This window comes from Nothoprocta perdicaria, unplaced genomic scaffold, assembly GCF_003342845.1.
Source record: "Nothoprocta perdicaria isolate Ctin4 unplaced genomic scaffold, notPer1 scaffold_0, whole genome shotgun sequence".
NCBI classification, from domain to species: domain Eukaryota; kingdom Metazoa; phylum Chordata; class Aves; order Tinamiformes; family Tinamidae; genus Nothoprocta; species Nothoprocta perdicaria.
The window spans coordinates 15,864,620-15,882,078 of record NW_020454092.1 but is presented as its reverse complement, the minus strand read 5'-3'; the positions used below and the strand labels follow the sequence as shown (position 1 = coordinate 15,882,078).

Here is a 17,459-nt window from a genome sequence, read left to right as displayed (position 1 = left end):
CCTCCCCCGTTCTTATTTCCTGCTGATGTTCCCCGTGGCTGTATTTTTCTTTCCTCACTCTTATGTCCTTTCAACAGATTGGGGTGAGAAGGGCTGTTTTTACTTTAAATAACCTCAAATCAGCAGAATGTTCTTTGATCCATCATCACCCTGCATTGGTTGACTCTTGGGTGCATTGACAGAGTGTGGGGTGACTATAAGCTCAGTCCTCAAGTCTCAGTTTAGGCATGCAAGTGTCAGATGATGAAGCTGTTTAGGTGCAGGAGAGGTGGATACAGTGGAGAAATGTCCATGCAAGATAAAGTCAAGGCTGTGGGTGGTGGAGCTTGTGAGCTGAAGGTGCTGGAAGGAACTGGAAGGTACATAGGAAGGTTGCAGAGAAAGGAAAGAGCTGCACAGATGCCATGAGGGTTGGCATGGTCGGAGATGCATTTGGGCAACGAGCTGGCTTACGGGTCATTGAAGCGCTCTTCTTGAATCTCTATCTGTTTCTATAGGTCTTTATAGGTCTTGTAGAGTTTGCATAGTACACACAGTTGTCACTTTGGATAGTGCTGGATGAATAAACATATCATAAACGAGGTGTAAGTAGTAGTGTCTAGGCTTGTGCTTCTTTTGGCATGCAGTAGCTCCTTAAGTTCAAGCCACTTAATTAAAGACCAGTGAATGATATGTCAGTGCTGATGGAAGCGACGACACCATCTCAGGCTGTGGCATCCCTCTGTGATGTCAACTGCTGTCTGAATTTCTTTCTTTTTAATTTTTTTGGTAAATATCCCCATTGTGCGTACTGACTCACACTTAGTATTAATGAGAAATGTAAGGCTTTAAAAAAACAATTGCACTGTAGCCTCATTACTATGAAAAATCCATTACTTGGAAGTCATTTGTCAAAGCCAACTGTTTAGTTGCTGTAATTTACATATTTATCAAGTTTGATTGGAATGTAATGACTTTGACTTTCTTCATTTTTTTTAACCTCTCTAACCCTCCCTCCCTGAAGAGGGCAATTTCTTTTTTATTTTCATTTATTTATTTATTTTTATCAGAAAGGGCAAAGCATAATTCAATTTACTTTCTCTAATAAATATGTGTTAAGCCTTCAAACCATTTCAATATTGCTTATGCTGGAAATGAGTTGCATTTCCATGTTCTTGCATGGGAATTGATGTGGGACTGTATGAATCCATGAAGGTTTTGCCTATGCCAAGGAACCTGGCTGGCGAAAAACAGACAGCACAACACTCTAAATGAGATAATGAGTTTCAAGATATGCAGTTAATATTGTATCTCCGTAATTCTTGTAGTTGGGGGATCAGACACGCATGGGTTTCCAGTATAATCTCATGATTTATTATGGATGATTACTTTCATTTGCATCTTATGCTGGGGAGGTTGAGACAGGGCACTAGCGAGAAGTATTATTCCCTGGAATACAGGGTTGGAGACCTAGGAATACAGGGTTGGGGACATTGCTCTACACCATGTCTTATGCCCCTGTGAGCTGTTACAAGATGGGCAGGCGGAGGTGATGAAAACCTGCTGTGGCTGATACTGGGAGCTGTTAAAGCAAAGCAGCGTGGCACGGCTTGTTTGCAGGTGACCTCAAGCAAAGAAAGCTCTTCCCCTTGCTGTGGAAAAAGCTGGAAAATAAGACACACTGGCTGCAAGTGTGACAGGTGAAGAGAAGAATGCCAGCTCTCATCAGAGCATTGAAACTTATATTCTTATGCTCGTTTTACAGATAAAGGATTGAGTGGATCTGTGGTGCATGCGTGTGGAAGGGTTCATCTAAAGGGGTCACTTAGCTCCTCTGGACCATTTTACAGCTTGAGCGAAAGCTAAAACAATGCATGCAAAACTGAGGCATTTTAAAAAATATAAACACCAAGGGAAGAGGCAAGTGAGAAATGGATTGAAATTCAGCAAAAGAAAATGCTGGCTGGATACCAAGAAAAATATCCTCAGGGTGAGACAATGGAATACTTTTCCACAGAAATTGAGTGCTGGCCAAATAAGCACGGTGCAGATGAGCTGAAAGGTCTTTGCCGGATCAAATGTGAAAGGGAATACAGATATTTTGGTGACTATCTTTGAGAGGCAGTGAATATCAAGCGGCAGGTGCCAGGCACAAATATAACCTATGTGACAAAAAATGTCTGCTACAGAAGCTGTGGCATCCAGTTTGTCAGCCCCTTTTCTGTCCTCTGCTGCTTCACAGCATCTCCCACTTGACATTCCTATCTTTGACGTGTCCCATCCTTTAAATAAATGATGACTGAGAGTGATCCCCTTGAGCTTCAACTTAGAGCGTGTTTTTATTAATTTATTTCTCGCTGTGCTAGATTTTCCCCCTCCACTTTTAAGGGCTCCTTTGACTTTAATTAAAATTCTCCATAGGCTTATTGCCTTGAGAGAAGAGTGGGCATGTGTGAGTAAACTGGTTTTAACAGTTTACTGACTAGATAGGTTTAGCAAAGCATTCGCAACCTTCCAGTGTGTGTGTATGCAGAAAATAAAATGTGTTTTCACATACACATTATGCTGTGCTGATTACTGCCCTTCTGAAATTTATTGTTAGTGAATGACGGGACCAAAAGGACAATTAATTAGAACGTGTAGACTTACATGTATGCGAAGGTAACATGCTGCTTACAGTGCTCTTAGAGAAGAATTGCATCTGTATGAAGAACTGCTCTTGGCTTGTTGTAAGGCACACGACAGATGTGGCAGGTTGCCTAGAGCTGGGGAAGGTTTTGTGTGTCCACATGGAACTTAAGCATCTGCGTGATGGGTCTTTTGTGCCCCCACAACAAGAGAAGTCTTAGGTAGTATCTGAATCAGCAAGTCAACGTGCTTGATTCTTGGTTCCTAACGAAGAATTAAAGCATCCTACCTCTGGGCAGTCATTTCACTTTTTCCCTTTGAAGGAAAGGGCAAGGCTGTGACAGGACTTTTTCCAGCCAGACTGCAGTGTATATGATCAAAATCTCTTAGGATGCTCCTGTCCAGGTTGTCTCCATGATACTGGCTGAGCTGGAGTTAGTCCAAAGTGAGGTGGATGTACACACTTAAACCAGACTGGTTTAGGGCTGTTGAAACTCTTTAACTGTGATAGAAAGCTGCAGACCTCTTGACAGCATGTCCTTGTAACAAAGAACTGGGAAAAATTGATAGGTAAATCTGGGACCTGGTAGTGAGAACTGTCAACTTCTTTTGTGGAAAAGGGAGATTTTTTCCAATGCTGCTTTGCCATGATTGCAATAGAAAGAGGCTGTTTCTTCTAATTAAAAAAATAAACCAAAGAACCCAGTGTCTAACGCTACAGTAATAAAAGATCTGCTTCTGGTCTGTATTAGGGACATGTGAGTGTTTCAGTCCTGTGGTGAGCTGAGGGCAGTCTGTTTCCCTCACCTTGCTGAGATATTTCAAAGTTTGAATTTGGTGTGTAGGACCCTCCACTGAGCTTCTGAATTTCTGGCTCTGAATTTTCATTTTGAGCAAGCTGTAAAAATAAAGAGAAACTATTCACTCACGTTGTCTTCTTTCAGGATGAAAATACACAGTCATAGTTCAGTAAAGGCCAAAGCCTTTTGCAGGACACCTGGCACTGCCTTCGAACCAGCTCTTGTTTGTCCAAGGCTTTATTCGACTTAACCCTGCCAGTACTTCCTCACAAGGAAGGGCACACAGTATGTGTGCAAAAAAAAAAACCCAAAAAACAGTTGTGTCTTGTATAATTGAGCATGGGATGTCACTACTCCTTCATAATCAGGGGTTTGGGAAGAATAAGAAAGGTGTTCAAGGTATTTGTGTCACTGTCAAGAAGTAGGAATAGAGAAGCTAAAGGAGTGACAGTGTCCTTTGCATTGCGGGGTACAGAGAGGGCTGTGCTCGCTACTGCTCTGGGTTTGAGCCTTTGGTGCAGCTGGCTGAGGCAGGAAACCTCAATTGCTTTTCAATTCTTTGCTTTCTGGAATGATATGCTACCTTAGTTAGAGCAGCCCAAGGGAAAACCTGTGTTTTTCCTCTCCATTTCTCTCCTGTTCCTGCTCCTTTTGTGCTTTTGGCTGTTTCTTACAAGATGAGGTGTAGCTCCAATGGGTGATGGTTTCTCCGTTACAGATTCCCAGAAACCTCTTTCATGATTCCTAGATGATATTTTGCAGCTTGTTCCTTCCCCATTATTTTATCTGTTGGCCTTAGGAGGTCAGAGGGAGTTTGGGACTTACCGGGTTTGGAATCACAGTCTCATGGCAGCTGTGGATGTCTTTCTTCCCACTGCCTTGTTTGGCAGGATCCATGAGTGCAAGGATGTGGCCCTGCATCTTGGAGAAACAGAAGAGTTTTTAGTACAGCTCTGCATGGACTCATAGTCCTTTTTTGAAGTGCATATGGTTATATTCAATTTTATGTACGGAAATCTAAGCACTGAAGTTAGAACAGGCAAAATCCTTGGCAAAATCAGGAAGAACAGAACAACAATGTCCTGTCTTCTCCCGTAAACACTGAACTACTCTGTAGGTTGCTGGTAATTCCCTCTTTATTTCGGCTGAACCGTTTCTGGCATAAATTATTTTCTTCAGCACATGAACGCAAGTAGCAAACCAGCACAGCCTTAAGCTCTCCTCAGTGGAGAGAGCTAATAGAGAATTGCGTTAAAACAGGCGCCTCCACTATCTTTTTTAATTTTTTGAGTTTTAAGACACTGAAAAGACACACATGTGTAACTGTAGTATCATAGGTCAGCCTGTCAGGTGTCTGATTATTATATTCCTGTCCTCTGTGTAATGAGAAAGCTGTTGGGATGGCAGGTTATTTTGGGGGGATGATAGCTCTGAAAAGAGGGGACAAGATAAGTAATGGTTATTGTGGGGACCTTCCCCAGTGCCGAGGGCCACATCCTTTGCAGCTGCAGGCAAGTCCTTAATGTTTTTACCTTACATGCTCTGACGTTTAAGGAAGTGTCCAGAATGGCTGAAGATTTTCATAATGTTACTGGTGTTAAATGAAGACCTGTGGCCTTCTAAGCTGCTATGTTTCTATCCCGCGTAAAAAAAAAAATCAGAAAAGGAAAGCAAGTAGGGTATGATTTGGATCAGTTGGAAACGTAACGTTACCTTTGCAAGAAAAGAAAGGGGATGAGTATGTTAGATCAGAGTTCGTGTATGAAATACAGAGCATGACTTTTAAATATAAAGAGGTTAAGAAAGAGCACCCAATGTTTAGGAAGCACTCTAATAAAAAGGTGGCTTTTTGCAGAGCATGCCTAGAATGTTTTTTCTGCAGGTAAACTTTACTTTCTTGTTCTCTAGCAGCTGAAGGACACATGCATTTTCTGGGATTTTGGGAATGGGTTCTGGGGTTCTGGGATTAGACATCAAATTTAACAAGATGATATATGGCTTTGAGGAGACACATTTGATGTACCACTTAGCCTTCCCATAATTTACTGCCTGCCTCTGGTCTCTAGAGGGCAAGGGGTTTATCTACGCTCCAACTTGACTTTATAAATAGCAAAGCAGGAGAGGGAAAAATAAAGCAGGCTGGGGACCTGTCTGCTAAACTGCTATGATGTGACGGCGATGCAGGTAGGTGACATTAAATGCTACTGTCTGCATCCTTAATTGTGAGTTGTCATCACCTTGGCCGTTTGAGGACGATAATGTGCTGCTCATATTCCAGGTTTCTTTTCCCGATCTTTTCTTATTCATAGAATTGTATATTCTAAATTTCAAATGAGTATGTATAATTTAAAAACAAAACCTTGAGTTTGGGGGAGTTTATTAGAGAAAGAGGGAGGAAAGAAGATGCAAAGTGGTTTGGAATTAGTTTAATTTTCCTTCCTCAATAATGCAGCAAGCTGAGTGTCAGAAAGAAAGTAGCCTTACAGAGTGCCTTACAGAGAAGTAGCTGGTTCCAAAACTTTCTGAATATTAAAAAAAAAAAAAAAAAAAAGGGGGGGGGTGGGATTTGAGAGGTGAGGGAGATCCTGCTCTACAGTCCATTGCCATTTGTGCAAATAGCTCTGCAGGGTGTTCGATCTCTGCTTCATCATAATTTTACCAGGAGATATTTCTGACCTTCTGCATTTCAGCCAGATTCCTTTGTGGGGCTATTAAGTTGAAAATGCAGTCAAGTATTAACACTGAACCCGTTTATGTAACCTCACACTACGTGGTAGCCCTCCAAACACCCCACTCTTGAGGAAGCAAAGGGGAAGGAAGAGCTGGAGTCAGCTCTGAAATTTAAATACATCAAGCCATTTTAGTGGGTGGGTGTTGGGGTGTTGATTAGGACTCATCTAATTAACCTGTCAGCAAGGACCCCTTAGCTGCATTCCTTTGGAGATGGTTTACTCTCAGTAGGGCTGTGAAAGGTGTTGCAAAATAGGGAGGAGGAACAAAGCAGCAGCAAGGCAAGGAGTGATTCAAGTGCTACACTTCTGCATTCCTGGTGGCCCTGAAATGTGTTTCAAGCTATTTTAACATCTCCCTTCAGAACAAATTTTGAGTCCCACTTTCTTTCCTGCCCCGTCTTTGTCCCTGTAGGATGCTTGCATATAAGTCTCAATGTTCCTTTTTTCTTTTTTTTTCTTTTTCTTTTCTTTTTTTTTTTTTTTTTTTTTTTTTTTTTTTTTTTTTTTTTTTTTTTTTGGCTAGAACATATTTCATTTGCTTTGAACAACAGCAACCCCAAATCCCAGGGCCTCTGAGTAAGGGGGAGTTGCAGAATAGGAACACAATGAATGTGTTAATCCTGTGTCACCCTGTCTTTGAGACACTGTGCTACATTAAATTGATTTTGCAAAAGAAAGCTAAAAGCTAAGCAAAAGCCACCAATCTATTTTGCCTAAAAATGATTTTAGTGTTCCTTATGTTCCCCTAAATGACAAACCAATTTGTTACCTGCCTACATAAACATTTGCCTATATTAGCACCAGAAATGTTTTATTTTTATTAGCACAAACTTTATCTTTTTATGAAGACACACAGGCCCAATAAAATTAGTGTGCAAATATAATACCCAATTTGCATTTTGCTGTGGTCAGCAGAAAAGCTGAGCAAAATCAATTTGATATTAGGTCAGCATATACATCAATAAAGCATACGCGCACACACAGGACTGTTGTAATGGTCCCTGTAATTTCTATGCTGCCAGGGTAAAGAGATTAAATAATATTAAATGCTCCAAAATAGCTTTGCTTTTAAGAGGAATGTAAAGAAAGAGAGAGAGATTTTTGGCATAAAATGGCCAATAAAGGATAATAGTTGCACAGCCTCTAGCTTTAAACCATTGTGACAATGATCTCAGGGGCTGGCATCCTGCTAAAAGGTCCCAATTCAGCAAGAGTCTTGTGACAAAACTTATTTCTAAACCTGATCGAAATCCATCTAAATCTTGTGTTTAAGCACTTGATACAGACAGGCCCATAGTCTGAATGAATATCCAGGCCATGCTCCTCCTGGTTTCCCATGCATCCCATAGGGAGCCGGGAGCCCTTTCCATCCTGACTCTGGGGTGACGGAGCCCATCTGGGAGTAGGAGACAGGGAAGCTGTCATGAGGAAATGGAAGAGCCCTTATAAAGGTCTACAAAGCAGCAGAAAAAGGGCTGCTTTTCCATTTCATGGAAGAAAATATACTTTATATATTCCCTTCTCGGTGTGGCTGGCAGTCAGCAATGCCTTCCTGTGCTCTTTACTGGAGCAGTGTCTCGTGTGTCAACTCAGTGGGTCAAAATAAGAACCTATTTCTCCCAGGGCAGAAAAAGTATTTAAGGATGTGTGCCTGACTTTCAGAAAAGTACAGGATTTGCTCAGCTCTGTGGTGCAAATGGCACAGAAGGTAAAAATGATGCTACTTTTCTTTGCGCTGCTCACATGAGGCTTAGGAGGGAGGAGGAGGATGGGAAGTGACCTGCAAACCAGCTGCAAATGGTGAGGAAAACTCGTGTTTCTTTGCCCCTGCCAAGTCCCCTGTGACCTGGTAGTGGCCAAAACGGTGCAATGCGTGTCCCTGAGATGTGCAATCTTACCTGGAATGATGTTTGTGACCAGAAGTAACAAAAAGAAATGTAATTAAGTGTTAATCTGGTCCCTCAGGAAAAATATGGAGTGTGGCAAATGCTGTCAGGATTTGATTTGCTGAAGTAGTTTAATGGGGTGGGAACTGGTAGTCAGAACAGTGACAACATCAGTTTTAGATTTTGACACAGATGTTGCATTTCTGCTGGGTCCAGGCAGGCTAAGACAGCACAGAATAGTGTAATGTAATAGAGATCTTGTTGTTTCCTCTGTGGAATCTTTAACTTTCAGGCTTTTGAGTACAAAACAGCCCACCTCATATTTCGAAGTACCTCAGGAAGAAAGGCAAAGTGGAGCTTGCTTGCTTTGCCAATGAGTATACGTATTTCATGAAAGTGATAGGTGGGTGGTTTTATCTCAAATGATAACTCAATGATAACTCAAAACCAGAGTTTTCTGGTCTTCTCTGGTTGGGGTGAAATTTGGGTGGGAAGAGGGGAAGTTTAGATAGTTCTCTGCATTTCCAGAATTGGAGAAGCCACGTCTAAATGCCACATGCTTTTCTATACTTTTGCTCAAGGGCTTGTGGCATCTACTTCTAATCTTTTTTTTTTTTTTTTTTTTTTAATTTTGATTGATCTTTTCAATACTGAAGTAGAGAATAAGACGCTTTTGAAATCTAAGATTTAAATGAAAATGTGAGATGGTGTCTTGTTGCTGTATCCAACAAGAATACCCTGAGTAAAGAAATGTGAAGGATCATTTGTTTTACCCTAACTATTGTAGCCCCATGGTAGCTACCCTGGTCTGTGTGTCTGTGGTTTTTAGGCTGTACACAACTACTGAGAGGACAAAACTGATCCTGTTTGGACTAGAGAGAATGTTTACTGTGTGTATGTGTATATTATCTTTATTACAGGATACTGTAGAGAGTAATACATATGCGAGGCTGAATATATTTTTTTTTAAAAAAAGTTACATGTCTGGATAGATTGGTGATAATGTGACAATTTTGGGTGTAGGTTTGGGCTACGGACATAATCCCTTAATAAGGCATGCCCTATACAAGCTGGAAGTAAACTTTTAATCTCAACTTCTTAGCTGTTATGCTAATAAATACGAATTAAACTGTGGTGCAGTTGCTGCTCTTTGCTCCTTGGCGGCTTGGATGGTGGAAGGCAATCGGTAAACCTGGTCCAACGTGTTGGCTGATGGAGATCCATACATCACGTGTCCCCTATTTAGCAGTGTTACTAGAATACGCAGGTTACGATAGAGTTAGACCAGTTGACAGTGACTGTGTGAGTGCCAATTTAGCTCCCATGTGCTTGCAGAGCCTCGTGGGTGAAACTAAACCTTGATGGATCTAAGAAATGTTTAGGCGGGGACTTTTACTTCCCGAAACAACGTTTACCATATTTATTCACATTTGAAATACACTGCTGAGTCTTTTAGGCCTTCCATGTTCTATTCACAATATGTGTTTTCTCAAAATTTTAAAAGGAGCATTTACAAAAATTTTTTTGTTGTTGATGTGGATATTGTGATATTTGAACACTGAAAATAATTGTTTAAAATTGTTTTTGTAAACAAAAAATTGTTTTTAAAAAAATAGAGCTTACTATTTCTTCCAGCCCAAATACCAGAAAGCAAGATAGTACTTAAAGAAAAAATACTTATAGATGTACTCTTTGACTTGATAAACTGGGAGAAAACCTGTCTGCTACATGAGGTTGGACAACCGTCTATCCGCGTGTTCATTCTCCATCGAGGAGCCTGGATGGACATCCAATGTCCATCGAGGAGCCTGGATGGACATCCAATCTCCATCGAGGAGCCTGGGTACCAGGGAGCTCTGCTCGGGACACGGTTGCAGCTGATGCTCTGTAGGGAGGGCCCTGGAGTGGAGGGTGAAGCCTGGGGAGCTTTAGGCCAAGGAAAATGGCATTATTGGTGCTGTGCGCAGGGTGGCAACGTGATGCTCCTCGTTCCCCAAAGGAGGCATTTGGGGAAGATCCCAGTTTGCACCCACTGCCGCATCCTCTACCGATTTGGAGAAGCTGAGCACTGGACTGAGCTTAGTCTATACAGACCAAGTGTTACAGCTCCAGAGGAAGATGAGCTGCCTAGTGATTTTAATAACTCTTACAAAGCGTAAAGCATAAGTAACAAAAGTGTCATAATAAATAAAAGCTTATCCTTCCTCTAGAAGATTTCCAAGCCAGTTCCAGGTCCAAATGGTGGCCTTCAAGTTGCCAAGTACTCTTTTCATGCTGAACCTCCGTCCCTTAGTGGTAACTATTTTTCCAAGAAAGAAGAAAATTCTTTTCCTGTTGCAGCAGTTATCCCTGGTTTCTCTTGCTCATTAATCCTGATTTGCCAATTTATCTTCTTCCTCCCACATTACGTAATGTTAATGCAGATGATGTGGAGGGGCATCGATATCTAGCTGACAGTGCTGTACTCCTTTCTGCTGCCTCTCGCTTTGCTTTTGCAGGCAGAATTGACCCCACCAGCTGCTGGGTTTGTCAGGGACATTCTTTCTTGCATTTCTTTGCCTCTGGGGCTAAGAAACACCGGAGAGGCCTTCGGTGAGCCTCTGAAAGAGCAAATAAATGGCTGAGTTACAGGGTGAGCAGCTGTAGGACATTTATAGAGGCTAAGGAAATTAATAATAATAATAATAATAAAACAAAAAAAAGATTTGCTGAAATCCTGTTGCTTCCTGAGAAGAACCAAGTGAATTGATAATTACTCTGCTGCTGCTGGGTGTGATTTGCCACTGGGGATGCTGAGCATTTTTAAGAGTCGGGATATCAAGAATAATAATAACCTGGGTATAGACTTGGGGACCCAAAATAACTTTGAAAATAAAAATCTTTGTTAGGATATGTATGTAATGCATGCATCTAATCTAACAACAACAACGAAAAAGCTTAGATTTAGTTTCCAGCCATCTTTCAGTATAAAGCTTTCTATTTCCCAGCAAAGACTTAAGCTCTGTCTGGCTGTTGGGTCCTGCTGTGTTTAGTATTGCCCCTGCTGTGTGTGTTCAGATCTAGATAAGATGTCTAACTGAGGGCCTGACCTCATGCAGTCTTTGTAATTCCCAGGACTCATGCTGAAAGGGCATAATTTTTTATTTCCTCTTTGTTAAATACTGTCATTGCACAAATAGAGAAAACATCCTGCTTGGCCCATGTAGCTTACAGTGATTTAGAGAAAAGGCAAGAGGGCAGAGCAGTGTGGTTTGAATATGAGAGCATTAACCCATGTTAAATGCAGAGCAGTCTGAGGAACTGAGTCTACCTTCCAACTATCTGTAGTTTGAGATGAATCCAGCACATTTTTGGCTGCTGCCAGGAAAAGGCTGCCCAGTGCTCTCTTAGCCTCTTCCACGCTGTACCACTGAGCTCTTTGTCTTTTAATTTAGCAGGAAAAGTCATTTCCATAGCATGGTCCATGCATTTGTTACCTCATATTCAATCCTGATCACTTTTCCCTACTTTTGACTATCTCAGCCAGGGTAGATTCAGTCCCAAATAATAAGTAGAAAACAAGAAGAACCCCCTACATAGGCCCCAGAGCAAAGCCTGCGCTAATAAATGTCATTTGTCAGAGCTTTACCTTTACGTGGCCCTGCTAGGGCTTGCATCAAGTGCAATGCAGGGTGCAATTGGCTTTAGGAGGCGAGCAGCCCCCCACTGCTCTTGCTTTTGCCCCGGGGGGACATTTATCACAAGTGAGAGAGCAATTACAGTGCAGTTAAACTCACTGCAGTAAATCTTGGTTTTTTTAAAGAGAGCTAACTTTGTGGTCGCAGTTTGGGCCATGTGTTGTTAGTTTTGCTGCTCTTGCACCGCTTGCTGTATGGCTTGGTATGGAGACCCAGTGACGCTGCCGCCTTTAATTATGGATTATGCTTATTTATAATGTATGACCAATTTTAATAAAAGGATATGCTTTAATATTAATGGCCCTTTGTGTCCTACATATGGGACCCAGTTTAAGGATCTCTCTTTTCTTTTTTTTCCTCTGTCCCTCACCCTTTCCTGCAGCGAACCTGCGTCCAGGTGCTGAACAGAGAGTGGTCTTCATCACTGCACGTGTCCATCCTGGGGAAACACCGTCCTCCTTTGTGTGCCAAGGTGAGTGCATCAACCCAGTGGCTTTGCAACAAGGTGGAAGTGGCAGATGTGGTGAGATTTGTTTTCCTATGGATCTGTGTGTTGGGACTGCAGAACTTCGAAGGCTGTGCTCACCTTTGAATGAGGACATTAGTAGAATTTAACCCATCTACCCAGCTGTGTGTCTTCATGAAGGCAGTAGGAATAAATTATCTTTGAGTCTTCTGAATATTTTTTTTAAATTTGGTCAAAAATGAACAATGGGCTCTGAAGTTACTGAGGAAGAACTGACAATCTAACATAAACATGTACAATGTGATCACATAAGGCTCCTTTCCTTAGGAGAACAGGCTGGAAAAGCTCTGGAAGTAAGTACAGCAAGTAGAATAAGTACTTCCCTTTAGCATCCTTTTCCCTGCAAAGCAATGCCCCTAGTTATCCAGTTTAATTCTCTGTTTCTCTGAAGATGCTGTTCTGAGGGACGCAGATCCAGTGTCTGACAGCTGTTCTCTGCATAAAGCATTCCTGCTAAAAATAGAAAGCAAATTGCCCAGCTCACATTTATAGAGAGTTTTAAATCTCCAGCTTGTGGGTACAAATAAATAAATAATCCTGGCATGTGTTCATATAACTTCATTGTATAGGACTGAAATATTGTACTTATGGTATGTGGCTTTCTGCGGTGGTAAATTGTTGGTGGTGTAAATCAACATAACTTCCCTGAAGCCAAGGGAATGCGCTAATTTACTACATCAGCTCGGATCTGGCCCTGCAAAGCCAATGAGCTGCATCAATCACGGCTTATGCGGGGCTTATTACGCTGGCGGCTTGTGATGCCACAGATTGATTTGTGACTGGCCCTGGTGGTACCTAAAGACCTCGTCCTGGCAAAGTCTTGTGCCCAGCATGTCCCCAAAGCAGAAGTTTGGCATCGAAACTTCAAGGGCTCTGGGGCCACGAGCATCTTCATGCAGACCCGTGGAGGAGGAATGCTAAAAACCCATCCTTTTATTAAACAACCTCTTTGTGTGCAAAAGAACTCAGTGAGTTTCCCGTCTCCTATGGTGGCTTAGTCGATGTGGGGCATTATAGTACACATGGTGTTTGTTAATGAATATGGATTTTTAATTGAATGCTTTGATCCTGTGCATGCTGCTGGCATAGCCCCGTGTAATGAGGGCTGAAGCACACTGCTGAGCCGGTACTCTGTAAAAGACTGTGGGTTTTCTTTTTCTCTTTTTGTATATTTTTATAAATATATATATATGTATACCCTTTTATATATATATATGTAGAATGAAAAGTTTCTTCAAAAGAGGAAGAGGGAAAAAGGGAAAAAAAAATGTGAAAAAGTGGGTGGCACATTTACCTTGACCAAAGGACTGGATAGAAATCTGGTTGTCTCTGAGAAACTTTGTGGTTTGTAAAAGAAATTAAAACAAAAAGGAAAGGCAAAATCAAGAAAAGAGAAAAGAAGAAGGAAGGGTCAGTCTTGAAAAATGATGAGAGAAACCTGCTGTGAGGGCAGTTGCAGTGCACGCTTGACTTGCTTGGAAGTGCACTGCTCCGTCGGCAGAGCCCTCTCTGCTGTGCACTGGGCAATTCTGCCGCGTGCAGATGAAGCTGCCTTGTGTGTGCAATTAGTGTCAAGACATGTAGAAATGGCACGCGTTTCAAGGCCACTTCTGTGCTGCTTCTAGCACTGCCAAATGTGAAATTTGGATCTTGTTCTGTCTTTGGAAACTTTTGTGGAGGAGGGTCAAAAGGAGGGATGAAAAGGACTGCTTTGGCAGGAAAGTGAGGTCGCAAGAAGGAGTTTTATTTGAGGAGTCTTGGGAAGCATTTTGGCAGAGTTAGGTGATGCAGATTTAGTATTCAAAGGCTCAATGAGTATGAAACATGTCAGTATTTTTTGGTACGAGTGTGTGGTCAAGCAATTTCTTCTGGATTGTTTGAAGTGATTATGCTCACCACCTGAAGCCTTAAGATAGGGAAGCTAATCCCAAAGATTCCCGTGGTGCAAGCAGCATCTCATATGGAAGAGCAGAACTGTGACCGCCTAGCCGAGGAGAACTGGCCAACTGAGGATTCAGTCAGGAGCTATGAGCTTGCTTTTTTGCTCATTTTTGTTTTGTTGCTTTCTTTTTATTTCTCAATGGATTTTGTATTTCATTCAGTTTAGGGTTTGTTTTCAGTTTTTACCTGTTTTTACTAACTCTTACTTTACTTTTTGATCTGGTTTTGGGTTAACCAAATTTCTCTCTGCCATCTTTGTCCTACTTTCTGCTAAGGCTCTCTATTGTGTCTTCCATTTTGATTAAGATAGATACTCTTAGTGGGGGGAAAAAAAGGTTAGCCTTGATCCATGAATACATATTTGGTTCTGACCATTCATTCTGTGTCTTACAGGTAAGGTTTAATCAAGGATCTTTACCTTCCTTTCCCAGAGATTGGGAAACCTTTCCCCACTCGGAGTTGCATGGTTGTCCTTAATCATATTACACTGTAAAGAGCTCACTCATCACCGAGTTTTGGATATGTGCAAGTATTGTAGGCCTGGATGCACACCTCTGTTTCTTTAGTGCTGTGAAGTGCCTGCAACAGTAGCCAGACATCACTAGACTCATTAGGTACCTCATCCAGCAGTTAAAAACAAGTGCTGTAATATTTCACATTTGGTGCAGCTGCTGAGCTGTAGCTGCCTTCTTTAAAAGGCAGACAAAACCTCAAAGGGCATCTTCATAGAAAGATGAATGAAGAACCTTTTGTTTTTGCTTTGGACTCCTAAGTATTATTACAATGCTTCAGGTTAGGTTTTTTAGGAAGTTGTTTTTTGCTGGTTTTGAACTGCTTGTTGTGAAGTTCAGTGTCAGAGATGGAGAGTTAGTCACAAGGAAGTTTATTTGTATGAATACTCTTGATATCCAAAGGCAGGATGAGACTCTACTCCTTGGGCTGTGAGGGTCATCATTAGCATTGACGCTTGTGTTGTGTTCAGGAATGACTCAGTCAAAGGAGAGTCTGGGATGTAGGTGGCTGTTGTTTCTCGTTTGCTCCTTCAGACCATCTTCTGGCAGTGACTGGTGCTGCTCCTGAAGGTTTTTTTTTTTTTTTGTGAGAATTAATCTTGCAATTCGGATTCATTTCTCATGTGCTACTTACACAAGAATTACACATTTCGAAGTGGACTTTCTGAACTTATGCTTTTTATTTTGGTTTTCCTTTTTAGACATATTTTACTCCCTTAGAAAATTTTATTTAAGAAAATGTGTGGTATTTTCTGTCTTTTCTCCCACATTGTGCTAAGGCAAATAACTTATAAATAGGGTTAGATATCAGATAATGCACATGTATGTATGTACTTATATGTATGTATGCATATATACGCATGTGTGAGTAAACCAGAATCTGCCTACAAGTTCTTACCCTCTAAAAACTGATATTTAGCCAAGCTGGCTAAGGCTTCCTTAGCCTTAGGCTTGGATTTCATCTTATTGCACAGTTCAGTCAATTAGAAAAAGCCTTCTATAAAAGTGTGTATTTTCCAGGATTGTTAGCCTTATTTACCTGCCTTTGGTTACTAATGATAATTTTGTTTTGTTGATGATGGTGTTTTTGGGAAGGGGGATGTTTTTTGTTTGTGCTTTGGGTTGTTTTGCTTTGTGAGAGATGGCAAATGCTCTTGCACTATTTTCATGCATGTGAAGTGTTGTAGAAGACATCTGGTGACCAGCATGTTTAACTTTCTCCTGCATGCTTTTGATTTTCCCTGTAGTCAGCAATTGCAATCTATAGCATGTCGAGATGTCCTTATGCACGTATTTTTCTCATAGACTTTGCATGTTCTGTTAGTAGGCATTCATTGGACTTTTGGGGTTTTTTTGTAGCACATTTGCCAGCATGACATCTACCCACATCATCTAAATCCAAAAATACAAATTTGTACCCTAAGTATTCTGCTTTAATGTGCTCTGCCAGGCTGGGAGCCCAGAATGGAAACAAGAGGGAAGGTGAAGGATCCCCCAGCTGTGTTTGCAGATGCAGAGCATCTTGTGCTAAGTGCAATTTGACCTGAAGCTGACCTTGGAGCTTATGGGCTGAATAGGGAGCAGCCATTAAGCCAAAAATATAAGGAAAACAGACACCTGGGACTCTTATCCATAAGAATTGGAGCAAAAATGATTTTTCAATCAATCTCTTTTCATTACATCTGTTTAAATGAATGCCCCCTCTTGCTTTGCTTTAAATCAAGTTATATGAAATGAAAACCCAAGCTACTCAGGGTAATGTCTTTTTGTTTTCCATTAATGGTCTGTGTTAACCCACACACCTCTTGCCAATGGAGGGCAGAAAAGTTTTGGTACAAATTTTCATGATAAATAATGAGGCGCAAGTTTCCTGCCAGCTGTTTCATGAGCATCGTGGCTATACAGCTCCTCACTGTGCAGGTGGATAACTGAGCATGCTCTTCATGTGACTTAAGGTGCTCTCTTTCCCTCCAAGTGCTGTGGAGGATTTTACTCCTGGAGAAATTTCGTGGTGGCATCTTTAAGGTGACGGTGGTTCTCTGGTTCACTTCTAGAGAGGGTGCCTTCAAATTAGCTCTGTAGGAGCCCCAGAGGAAATCAGTAAGAGATGAAATTTGCTATAAGCAGGCTTTTTTTCATCTTTTTCCAATGGAAAACAAAACACTGCTCTTGATCAAAATAAGGAGCTAAATCTTTATAGAAAACGAATGGTATTCCCATGCACAAATGAAATGCTCTGGGGCAGGAGAGGATGGGAACGCTCATTTGGTTCGTTTAGCCACAGCTTTGCACTTGAAGGCAGAGCAGGAACACAGTGAATGGAAGCTGTGGTTTATGGTCCCTTTTATGGGGGTTCAGGAAACCAAATGATGAGAAGGAGACAAAGACAACAGAATTCAACAGGCCAACCATAAAATGAGCTGCAGGGCTTTCTTAAAGTTGTTAGCAAGAAGGATGAATGCAGTCTAAGTTTTTTTTGTTTTTTTTTTTTTTCTTTTTCTTTAAGTGCACAGCTTCTCAGCTTTAATACAAAAGGAAACACACTCTCCTCAATTCCTAAAGGAGAATGAAAAACACTATTGTCTGTCCCTTGTAAATCTCCTGGATGGGATTTCAGTGTGAAGTATCCCATGAGAGAGAGAGGTTGTTCTGAGAATATAATGCCATCCATATTGGAGTAATGGAAATAAAAGCTCCTCTTAAAACTGTGTTGATGTAAATAGACCATTAGAAGAATTTCTGTTACCCAAAGCGACATGAGCTGTTGCGAGACATCAC

The 17,459-nt window shown here is 41.3% G+C and overlaps 1 protein-coding gene across 1 annotated transcript in view; it reads left to right on the top strand.

The window, feature by feature from the left end:
- The window catches only part of LOC112959750 (cytosolic carboxypeptidase 6-like), a gene marked incomplete at its 5' end in the record, with an annotated part of 175,890 nt that overhangs the window by 39,243 nt on the left and 119,188 nt on the right, over window positions 1-17,459 (top strand). Inside the window, one exon of the mRNA XM_026053846.1 lies at window positions 12,085-12,174. Within this exon, the coding sequence (XP_025909631.1) occupies window positions 12,085-12,174 (90 nt within the window). The remainder of the gene's footprint in view (window positions 1-12,084; window positions 12,175-17,459) is intronic.